The 11816-nt window shown below is 52.3% G+C and overlaps 2 protein-coding genes across 2 annotated transcripts; both read right to left on the minus strand.

Annotated features, from left to right (window-relative positions):
• Window positions 1-1676: 1676 nt before the first annotated feature.
• On the minus strand, window positions 1677-10340 carry Cel (carboxyl ester lipase). Its single transcript, XM_041675083.1, has 11 exons — window positions 10275-10340; window positions 7626-7776; window positions 7420-7542; window positions 7063-7260; window positions 6379-6509; window positions 6129-6236; window positions 5873-5990; window positions 4195-4381; window positions 3772-3975; window positions 2992-3189; window positions 1677-1983 (listed from the first exon to the last, which is right to left on the minus strand). The coding sequence occupies exons 1-11, from the start codon at window positions 10338-10340 to the stop codon at window positions 1677-1679; spliced, it is 1791 nt and encodes a 596-aa protein (XP_041531017.1).
• LOC121463043 (60S ribosomal protein L30-like) lies at window positions 8051-8374 on the minus strand. Its single transcript, XM_041675084.1, has one exon. It carries the CDS (start codon window positions 8372-8374, stop codon window positions 8051-8053), a length of 324 nt encoding a protein of 107 aa, XP_041531018.1.
• Window positions 10341-11816: the final 1476 nt, after the last annotated feature.

Consider the following 11816-nt stretch of genomic DNA (forward strand, 5'->3'; position numbering starts at 1 on the left):
CTTGCTGACCTGTTTATTACAATTTTAAGAATTTTACCAGCCTGAGAGATGGCTCAGTTATTAAAAGCACTAACTGTTCTTCTAGAGGACCCAGGTTCAATTCCCAGCACCCACATGGCAGCTCACAACTGTCTGTAATTCCTGTTCCAGGGGATCCAACTCCCTCACACAGTCATACATGTAGGCAAAACACCAATGCATATGAAATACAAATAAAAGATTTTTAAAAAATTTATGCTTGCAGACTGAACACAATGGTACACCCCCGTGATCGCAGTACTTGGGAGACTGAGGCAGGAAGATTATGAGTTGGAGACCAGCCTGAGATAGCAAAACTTTGACTCAAAATACAATTATTTAATTTAATATAAATAGTATTATAAATCCTAGTTCATAATTCTAGGTTCTTGGAAAGCTGACGCAGAAGGAGCCCTTGAGCCCAGCTTCCAGACCAGCCTGGACAATACAGCAAGTCCTAGGTTAGAAACAAAAGCCACTTGCAAGAATGGTTTCTTAACCAAAAGGAAGCCTTCCTACAGCTGTGGAGGAAGGGGAGCATTTGAAGCTTGCCTGAATGTTTATTGGATCACAGTAGGGACATGTAGACTTCAAAGTCATAAAAGTCTTAGGAGGGGCCAGGCCTTGGTGGCACACATCTTTAATCCCAGAATTTGGGAGGCAGAGGCAGGCGAATCTCTGTGAGTTCAAGGCCAGCCTGGTCTACAAAGGACAGGACAGCCAGGGATGTTACACAGAGGAAACCCTATCTCAAAAAACAAAAACCAAACCAAACAAAAAGTCTGAGGAGGGAGCGGGAAAAGAGGGGGAGGAGAAGGATTACTCACAGACAAGCAGGACCCTGGCCAACCCCTTTCTTATGGAGACACTCCCTGAGACACCAGCCTCAGGGTTCTATCCCCTGCTGGCACCACACATAGGAAAGCCAGAGTACAGTGCTTACAGCTGTAGTGTGTGTCTTTCTATTAGCATTCCTGAGGCCTGTGAGCCAGGTTCTAGCTCCCTATAGCTGCCTGTGCCCATGATGGCCCTCTCTCTCTGCCACATATGCTGGCCAGGGCTGGAGAATGACCCTGATGAGTGATTTTCCAGGATCCCAGGGTGCCTGCTTCCTGCCTACAAGAGACTCCCGCCCCATGTTTGACATCTCTGGTGCTGTGTGTTTGCTCCTAAGCTAAAGATAGTCCTTTGAGACAATGAGGACTACTGAGAACTCAAGAACAATGGCAATGGGTTTTTGATCCTACTGCACGTACTGGCTTTGTGGGAGCCTAGGCAGTTTGGATGCTCACCTTACTAGACCTGGATGGAGGTGGGTGGTCCTTGGACTTCCCACAGGGCAGGGAACCCTGATTGCTCTTCGAGCTGACAAGGGAGGGGGACTTGATCGGGGGAGGGGGAGGGAAATGGAAGGCGGTGGAGGGGAGGAGGCAGAAATCTTTAATAAATAAATTTTTAAAAAAAGATAGTCCTTTGACTTCTACAGCCTGAGGATTGGCAGGGATGAACCAAGTGTCTGTCGCTATCGACTGAGGGTCCCTCCTTCCTCCAGGCTGTGTCAGGAACAAAAACCAAATACCAGGTGGGCACAGCTAAGGCTTTATTGAGAAAGGAGAACCTAAAAAGAGGAAGACCCTGGGACCAAGGCTTACCAGACATTAGAAGCCAATAACGACAGGCATCTGAGCCTCGTCTGTTGGGGACACAGGGGCAGCCTGGGAATCATCCACAGGGGGCACAGGGACAGCTTCTGAGTCATCCTCAGGGGGAGGGAGGGTCCCCTGTTCATCAGCCACTGTGGGCAGCACCTCGTACGTCACAGCCCAGTATTGCAGGAACTTGGCTCTCAGGTGCTGCTTCATGGACGAGCTAGTTATCGACTTAGTGATGTTCAGGTAGTTGCCGTTCTCCACGGTATAAGGGTACCAGTGTGTGGGCACCTGTGAGTTGCCCATGTTGGGATCCCTACAGAATGAGAAGAGACTGAGTGGGGGCTGAGGATGACAAAGAGACCGAATGTGTGAAATGTTACTTTGACTATAGAAAGGTGCTACATTTGTTTATGTTGTGGGGTATTTAACTATGGGAAGGTGCATTGCATTTGTTTAACTGAATGTTGTTGTTTTTTTCACCTTGCCTGCCTGGTTTGATAAAGAGCTGAACAGCCAATGGCTAGGCACCAGAGGAATGGGGGGGGGGGCAGGCAGAGAGAATAAGCAGGAAAAGAAGGAGAGAGAGAGAGAGAGAGAGAGAGAGAGAGAGAGAGAAAGAGAGAAAGAGAGAAAGAGAGAGAGAAGGAAGGAGAAAGGGAGACGCCTGGGGCCAGCTAGCCAGCCAGCAATGGAGGTCACGGGTACAGAATGAAAGAAAGGTAAAAAGTCCCCAGGCAAACTGTAGATGAAGAGAAACAGATTGAATTAAGTTATAAGAGCTAGGGCTGGAGAGATGGCTCAGAGGTTAAGAGCATGGCCTGCTCTTCCAAAGGTCCTGAGTTCAATTCCCAGCAACCACATGGTGGCTCACAACCATCTGTAATGCCCTCTTCTGGCCATACACACACAGAGAATATTGTATACATAATAAATAAATAAATTTAAAAAAAAGTTATAAGAGCTAATGGGACAAGCATAAGATAAGGCCGAGCAGTCATAATTAGTAATAAGTCTCCATGTCATGACTTGGGGGCTGGGGGTCCGAGAAAGCCTGCTACAACTGGAGACCTGTGCTCACAGACAGCTCTACACAGAGACAGGTTGGCCCTCTGAGCCAACATTTTGATGCTCAGTCATGGTGAACATGTACTTGGCCTTGGGGCTGGGTCAGCAGCTCTTCTGCCCATGTGCAAACTGGTTACCAAGGCTTGAGGATAAGAAGTTTGCCCAAATGAGGGGCAGGGCCAGAGCCGAGGCTTACAGGGCCACAGGAGTCCTCAAGTTTGCTACCCTTGGTCCTAGGCTCAACCCCACATCTTACCCACTCCTGGCAAAGTTGGTCCAGTAGGCAATCATGGCCTTGGAGACACTTCTTTCTTGGGCCCGGTAGCCCAGTGGAGTGGCAAAGGGTTTTCCGAAGACATACTGGAGGTCATCGGCATGGTCAGCCCCCATCCATTTGGGGTAGATGGGCATCCGTGAAGGGTGGGAAAACAGGTAAGAATAGGTATTGGCACTCCTGAGGGTAACAGAAACAGATAGGTTGGGGGGAGGCTCCATTGGGCGGCAGGCCCTGGAGAGAGGCCAGAAGGAGCAGGGCAGGGACTGATGGACCCCCAAGTCTCACAAATTGGGGTATGTTTGTTTGAGACAGTGTCTCTTTATGTGGCCTTGGCTAATCTGGAACTTACTATGTAGACCAGACTGGCCTTGAACTCAGAGATCTGCCTCCTGAGCTGGGATTATAAGTGTGTGCTACTGTGCCCAGTTCTCAACTGGAGTTTTTGATGCCCAGGGAAAAAAAAGCTGCAGCCATGTTCACGGATCTGCACTTTCATGGTTCATGTCTCCACTCTGCAAAATATTCAGAGGGCTCTTCCCATAATTCAAGGTTAAGGATTTGTTTCTCCCCATCTGAATTCATATGTCTCACATGATTGGACAAGGTATATGCCTCTATTACCCATTTAATCTTGACGGATGTGTAGCCCAGAGCTAAATTCATTGCTCAGTTAGCCAAGAGGCCTTGGTCAAAAGCCACAGCGGCCTAAGCAGCCTTCTCTCAAGAGCCTCCCCCACACACCCCTTCCCAGAACCTCACTTGGCATGGGCTCTGTGCTGGGCCAGAGCCATCTCTGTGGGGATCAGGAAGAGGGCGTCAGTCTCAAAGGCCACCACTGTCTTCTTCTTATTCTCCTGGGATGGGTCCTGGGCCCAGGACTCGGTGTAGATGCCAAAGGTGGCTTGGGCACCCTTAAGCCCCTTTCTGACGGTGCTTCCACTGACTAGCCTGTAGAAGTCCTCCCTACATGGGGATGGGGGAAACAGACACTGGACCTGCTGCTGGTGGTGGCAGGAGCATGTCTGTCTGCCCTTACCCCAACACAGCACCCACCTCCTCACGCTCACTCTATTAAGCAACCCCGCCTCCTCCCCCACCCACCGCGAGGCTAGCCTCCCCCTCCCCAAGCAATGCCTGTTCCTTCCCAGGTATTATCAGGTGCATCTGCCCTCCCTTGCTCACTCTGTGATATCCTGTTTGGACTTATCGATGGCTGGCATGTCAACAGTAGCAAAGAGGTGGCCATCCATGTCGTTAGTGCCAGCCAGGTAGTCAATGTCAGCGGCATTGGCATACAGATTGATGGGGTCATCAGGGATGAAGTCTCCATCGACAACAGGGGTGAAGCCCAGGTAATACCAAATGGGGTCTGAGTGGGAGAGCCAACAGATCCTTATACTTTTTTTTTTTTTTTTTGGTTTTTCGAGACAGGGTTTCTCTGTGGTTTTGGAGCCTGTCCTGGAACTAGCTCTTGTAGACCAGGCTGGTCTCGAACTCACAGAGATCCGCCTGCCTCTGCCTCCCGAGTGCTGGGATTAAAGGCGTGCGCCACCACCGCCCGGCCTGGATCCTTATACTTTTAAATGCCTGCCGGGTCCTTCTCTTGACTTTTTGTACTAAGCTTGACCTCTTTCTTCCTTTATCTGACCAGACCAGGCAGGGTTCCTTAGCCCCAGCCTCAGGGACTTTTTGGGCTACTGTCAGCTTGTGATAGGGATGACTGTCCTATGTGTAGGCTGTCGAACTTGTCCCTAGCCTAACATGCTCGACATCAGTGGTACCCTTCCCTGGTTGTGATAGGTAAGAACGTCCCCAGACTTTGTCTCATGACCATGGGGAGAGTCTACTGCTCCACAGGCTGGCGCTGTCTGCTCTCCTGCTTCAGTGCCCCTGTCCCCTCCCTCTTTCCTTGTTGAACCTACACCAGGGAGGAGGTTCTAGTCTGCTGGCCACCATGTATGAGGTCTGCCTGCCCTCTAGGCTTGCCAGTTGACCTGTCCTTGGGCCCAGCACAGTGAAGCTTCCTTCAGTGGCTCCCCAAACAAAATAGTTGGTTTGAGCGGCAGAGGTGCTCACAGGTCAAGCTTTTGCCTATCACGCATAGGCTCAGGGTTTGCTCTATGATACAAGAGGGCAAGAGGAACCAAGGGCACAAACACTAAGACCGCTGGACTTTGCTTTAGAAAAATAAGCAAAGAAAACAAATTCCATCTCCTAGGCTGACAGGTTGCTTCTTCATGTTTGCTGGTAGCAGCTCCAGCTAGAAGGTCCAAACACCACAGCAGGCATTTGGAAATTTGCAAATGATTGACACATTAACAAGAAAGGTAGAGAGGCCCTGGGTCTGGGTCCACACATCTTCCTGAAACTATGCATGGGTTCATGCTATCATGTTTTTCCTTCCTTCCTTTTTTTTTATAAGATTTATTTATTTATTATGTATTCAAAGTATTCTGCCTGCATGTATCCCTGAAGGCCAGAAGAGGGCACCATTACAGATGGTTGTGAGCACCTGTGGTTGCTGGGAATTGAACTCAGGACCTCTGGAAGAGCAGGCAAAGCTCTTAACCACTGAGCCATCTCTCCAGCCCTCTTTATTCCTTTTTATTTATTTTTAGACAGGGAGTCTCCCTATGTGACTCTGGCTGGCCTCTCACTGTGTAGACCAGACTGCTGGGATTAAAGTATACACCACCACACCTGGCCGTGTTTGGCTTATTAAATGTCTCTGGAGGAATGGAAGAAAGATCAGTATAAGCCCCCTTTACCACTGGGACCTGCTAGAGGGAAGTGACAGGAAGTTAGGGACACGCTCAGCCTTGGCCCACAAGGCCTCCCACCCCCAGCAGCTCACACTTACACTCCTGCTGTTTCAAGGGCAACCTGTAGGCCAGTGTCAAGGCCCGGGGATCTGTGACCTTCAGACACCCAGCCAACTTGCTAGTGTCGTCTGTGGGGCATCCCACCTTCTCAGCAATCTAGGGGAATGCAGAGCGGGAGGTTAGAGGAAGCCGTGGCCAGGCCTGGAACGGCTAGGGGCCGCAAAGGGAAGATCCAGGACAGCATGGAAATGGGAACGGTCCCCACCCTGGCTACTCCTGCCCTGTGGCACTTACCTTTTTGGCCCAGAGAAGTGGGTTCTCCTGGATGGCCCAGGGGCTCAGCGCCACGCCACTCTGACTGATGGCTCGCCGGATGAGGCCCTTGTTGTACGGGGAGAGGGTCTGCAATACCCGGAAGCCCTATCAACAGGCTGTACCTGGGCCAGAGCTCCCAGCTGCACCCCGCTCTGACCATTCTCCTAGGCCCCACTGGCTCCCTCCCCTAATCTTGGGGTCAGACTCTCCACACCAGAGGGCCCCAGACCTGCAGAGAGACACTGGCACCTCCGGCAGACTCCCCAAAGATGGTGATGTTATCGGGATCCCCCCCAAAGGCTGCGATGTTCCTCTTCACCCAGGCGATAGCCATGTGCTGATCTCGAAGGCCAAAGTTACCTGAGGGTATGGGGAGTATAGCCTTCATCAGGAGAGACCCTCAACTAGAGTTGGGGGAGGCTAGAGATGAGCGACCTGGGGCTTATACAGAGGGTGGCAAGTCATGTGAACAGCGGGAACCAGTCCTAACTGCAGCGATACCCTGGAAGAGTCCAGGACGGCAAACAAGGGCTCTCCAGGAGACTGAGCAGAGGACTTGCAAGGGTGGGGAGGTCCAGGGAAATAAAGCCAGCTGGTGGCTCTGCTTGGGTCCTACACACTTCCTCCTACTGTCTGTCTGTCCTTTGATTTCCATGTCCACTCGACTCTACCTCAGCCTCCCTACCTTGCTCTCCAGGACTCAACTTGCGCCTCAGTCACTCTGTCCCTCGGCTTCTCTCATTTCCCGATGACTGCCTAGAGCTCCCAGGCCTCACAGTTCAGCTCCTGTACCCCAACTCTCTGAAGAAGGTTCTGGGCCCTCCCGTAGCCATCAGGGTAGAGAGTTCTGGAGTGCATCCGTCTGTTGGCTTCAGAGTTCACAGGGTTCAGCATGTTCACTGTCGCAACCTACCTGGAAGGTTGGCGTCTCCGGTGCTAAGGAAACCCAAAGGTCCCACGCGGTAGTTGAAAGTGACCACGATGACGTTACCCCGAGTGGCAATCTCTTCCCCGTCATACAGGTAGTTTGAGAGGAAATTGGCCCCGTGGCCAGATCCCATAAGAAAGGCGCCTCCATAGATCCAGATCATCACAGGCAGGTCCCGGGACACTGTAACAGGGGCAGACAGGGACTTCAGACACCGGCAGGCCCTCTCCCCAGTGAACTCATTAGCCCTGTTAGAGCAGGTGCTCAGCCCAGACTGCGGGGATCCTTGAAGCTCTGGTGTAGGGAGTGGGGTGAGATCCTCTGGGAAACTAGAATCCAAACCTTGTTTCCTGCCCTGGGGCACCCAGATGTTGAGGTAGAGGCAGTCTTCTTGCCCATAGGTGCTGTCCTGGGTGAGGGTGGCCTGTAGGCATCGCTTCTGGAAGCTGTTGGCCTTCAGAGTCCCTACAGTGAGAGGAGGGGCAGGCGTGAAGAGGACCAGCCCAGCCAGGGTCAGGGCCAGGGCCAACCCAGCACCCAGTACCCACCTTGCCAGCCCGGGTGACGCTCGGGATTCTCTAGGGTCTTGGCGGTGGCAAAGGGGATGCCTTTGAAGATGTCGACAGAGTCACCACCCAAGAGACTAAGCTTCTTGTTGACGCCCTCCACGAAACCACCTTCTGTGTACACAGAACCCAGCTGCAGGTGAAATGTGACAGGGTCAGATGGGTTTGGGCTAGCCTGAATCCAGAGTGGCTGACTGAACAGGCTCCAGGGTGCTAGCAGGTCCCCTGCCAAGTGCTGGAAGGGATGGTTCAGCCCCCACCCAATCCTGGCCCATCCTTCTGCAGCTGCCTGAAGCCACTTCAGCCCATATTCTGCCCTTCTAGAATGAAGGTCTAGATCTCAGCTGAGTCTTCATTTGTTTATTTAAAGGCGCTCTGGTAAAGTTTTATTAAAGGAAAACTCTATTTTACCTTTCACCAGTCTGTTCTGGCATGCTTCTAATAATATTGGAACCACTTGGGTCAAGGATAGCCAGTGTGCATACTCTGTAGTGTTTTCCACACACTGTACCCAACTCAACGTTATTGCCACTGTAGTGACGGACACCAGTTTTAGCCAACAAAGCATAGTATTCTATTTTGGATTTCCTCAAAGCGGGGCAGTTGTTGGCGAGGATAACCAATTTTGCTTTGCCCTGTCTGGTCATCTTCAGAGTCTGTTTGTATACCAGCATGTACTTTTCACTTTTCACCAACTCCAGAGACTTTTTCATCTTCTTTGCGGCCACCATCTTCCTGCCTTAGGTACCGGATGGCCCCCAGCCGAGACCAGCCGCCAAGATGGCTGGGGAGCAAGAAAGGCTCGGCTGAGTCTTGGTGTGTAAGATGGGCCACAGCAATTTCCCCAAGGTTTGATGGCTGTCAGAGGGAAGGCCTGTCCAACTGCCAACAGTGATGGATGCACAGTTGCTGCCAGAATGTTTCCGACATAGCCGTGAGCCTCTGAGGTCCGACTCTCCTTCCTCCACCTCTCCCCACAGCCTAGCTAGCTGGGCATGGAGCTATGTCCACGTTCTCCCAGGGCCAGTCAGTACTGCCACTTGGTGACTAGTCGTTTTTTGTTTGTTTGTTTTGAGACAGGGTTTCTCTGTGTAACAGCCCTGTCTGTCCTGGAACTCAGAGATCCACCTGCCTCTGCCTCCTGAGTGCTGGGATTAAAGGTGTGCGCCACCACCGCTCAGCTGGTATGTAGTCTTACCGAGTGGCCTGGAGGCAGGTACCCATTGGCCCACTGTCCCTGCAAACTGAGGTGCAGGGGCTTCCCCATTGGGAGTCATTCTGCTGAGACAAGGCTGTCCAACCTCAGTACCAGTGCATGCCCTCACCCATTCTGCTTGCATCAGTCCAGGATACATGCAGGAGCAGCTCTGCTTACCTGGCAGCAGCGACAGTGTGACCTCCTGCCTCTCCCCTGTGAGTGGTTTCAGGTAGGGGGAAGTAGGTGGCCTGAGGCTGCAGGCCCAAGCTAGGACCCCAGGAGCCCTCTGAAGTTCAGGCCCATGAAGTCACTATACTGGGTGAGGAAACTGGAGAAAGAGAGGAGTTGGGGAAACTCCGCAGATAATTGGACATCTGAGGTTGCTTGTTTCAGCCTCCGGGCTACTGGGATGAGTCAGGGAGCCAGCTCGGGGACAGGGGATGTCACCTCTCAGCGTATCTGTGTGGTTGACCTGAGTGCCTCAAGTGGGGGCCCAAGGATGCAGGGATTCTGGCCAGTGTCAGGATGGGTGTGTTGGCTGGTGGTAGATCAGTGGAAACTAAGTTCAGGTCCTTCTAACACCACAAAAGAACTCTCTTGAGAAAGATAATTACTTCCTTCTCATGGCAGGAGCCCAGGACCAGCACCCCAACTTCCATGCTCCAGGGGAGGGAGGGTGTTCTCCAGGGCTCAAGCCAGCACGACACGGGCTGGAGCATGAAGGGGGTGGGAAGTAACGTGGTGAGGAGCTGGGACCCCTGTCCAGGGACCTATGCCGTCTCCCGCATCTGTTGCGCTTTCTGTGACTTGTCCACACACAGAGAGAACGATGGTCAAAGGGCAGACTTTACAGGCGCCCCAGAACTGGTACAGCCTCCTCCGGGTACTTGGAGGGAAGCCTTGCATACAGCAGGTAGGGTTCACCCCTCTCAGGAAGAGCAAGAAACGGAGGTTACTTGGGGAACAGGCGCTGATTTGGAACAGACATTTCAGATTCCTATTCAAGAACAGGATGTGGTTGCTCTGTAATGTCAGGCTAGCTGCTTCTTTCTCTATGGGGTTCCCTTAGAAAAGGGGGAAAGCCAGAGGTTGTGGGTAGGCTTGCCACTTAGGCACACCTGAAACCATGGAGCAATAGTGGGCTTTTTAGTATAAATGCTCCAAATAGTGCATGAGATGTTCTTACACGCAAAACTATTCCTGGTGTGTGATTCCAGTACAGTTCTGCAGGCTGCTCTAGGCTTCATGTGAGCAAGACAAGCTGGGTGTGGCCCAAGCAGGACCAGAACCTGGAGTGCTAGTGCTGCTGAGCTTGCTGGCCTCTTCTTCCCTTTCTGTGATCTCTCTGTCCTCCGTCCTAAAGCCCTGCCCCCAGTTTCCAGATCTTAATGCAGCAAGAGAGGGCTGCGGTCCCCTGCAGGGCTCTGACTTACCTTTGCAGCACAAGCTGCTGCCAAGCAGCAAGTGAAGCCAAAAACCAGAACCTCCAGGCGCCCCATGGTGAGTGTCTGCCCCTAGGCGCCCTTCTCTCCATTTCTCCTATATTTATGGAGTTGGAGCCAAGGTCATGTGCATACCATGGACTCAGATACACAGGTGTGGAATCATCCATTTCTCCCAGGTCAGGCAACCTGAGTGGCGCCCAGTGTGTACCTGTGTGGGTAACTGCCTACCTGGGAGCGGAGGCAGGTGACACGGATAGTGTGGGGGAGGGCATCCCAGGGCTAACCCTGGCTGGGTGCTGTCACCTTCAGAAAAATGGGTGTGCTTCATCTCAAGGTACCTTAGTGGGGAATCCATGAGAGAGACTCTTGTGGTTGACCCTTGCTAACTCCAAGAACCTGCACTAAGTACGGGGCAGTGCAGGCTGAGCTAAGTGCAGGAGGCAGAGAGTCCCGGGAGTGCAGGACAAGAAACTAGGTGGACATGGTGGCACTGATGGAGCGGAGCTTCCAGAGAGAAACCTGGTGTGGCTCACTTACCAGGACTTGGTGGCACCTTCAGATAAAGGGGCATATTTCACCTCTGTGCCTTGCTGGTGGGTGGGGTGGGGCTTCCTGGAGAACACAAGCAAGGATTCTGGGGCATAACCAGGCAGAAAGACAAAATCTTGGCAGGAGAGGCACAGAATGAGGGAGGGAGGAGGAAAACACTGGGTTTGGAGGTGAAGGCCAGTACAAGGTTATCAGAACAGCCACCATCCTAGGGATGTGTACTTTGGCTATCAGGAAAACATTATTACTGCGACGGACACCAACCAAGTCCTAAGAGACTCCCTTTAAGGAGTGCAGCTGCCTTTTACACCCGGAGGACACAGCAGCTGGCCAGGCATAGCCAGAGTCTTCCTAGGCCAGCAGCCCCTCCAGTCCAGGAGCCCAAGTCCTCAGCTCAGATCACAGCTCTGCATGTGTGTGCCGGAGCACGGGGGGACCCTACAGATCAACATGTACCACTGCGTTCATGTGCTGTGCCCAATCCAGTGTGCAGGTCTCCATGGTGCACAGTAGGTGTGCACATGTGAGAGGTGGGATACAGCGGAGGTGGGGTAGCAGGAAACACGCATGTTGGGTATCATGTCAGCTACTGATTCTGAGAACAGTGCTAAAGAAAGCAATTCTGTACTGGGCAGCACGGATTGAGCAATGCACGGTAGCTTAGGAGGAAAGCGGCAGGAGGGGGAAGTAGAGGACAGGGGCCTCTCTCTAGCTTTTAGAATACTTTTCAGTTCACAGCAACACTGAGCAGGAAGGAGAGTCCTCATGTCCACTGCCCCAACATTGGAGTAGCCTACGTCTACAGAGACAGACCCACAAGGACACACCTCTGTCACAGTCCAGTAGTGCTAGCTGCTGCTGACGCTGGATGTACTTATCTGTGGCATGTGGAGTTCTTTATGGGGAGACCCTAGGGGCACATCTGGGTGCTCAGTCCACAACCTCCCCAAAGGTTGGCCTGAAAGCATCAAGATGAGCTGA

The sequence above is a fragment of the Microtus oregoni genome, unplaced genomic scaffold (genome assembly GCF_018167655.1).
Source record: "Microtus oregoni isolate MIOR12 unplaced genomic scaffold, Mior012 000025F_ref0000491, whole genome shotgun sequence".
In the NCBI taxonomy this organism is placed as follows: Eukaryota; Metazoa; Chordata; class Mammalia; order Rodentia; family Cricetidae; genus Microtus; species Microtus oregoni.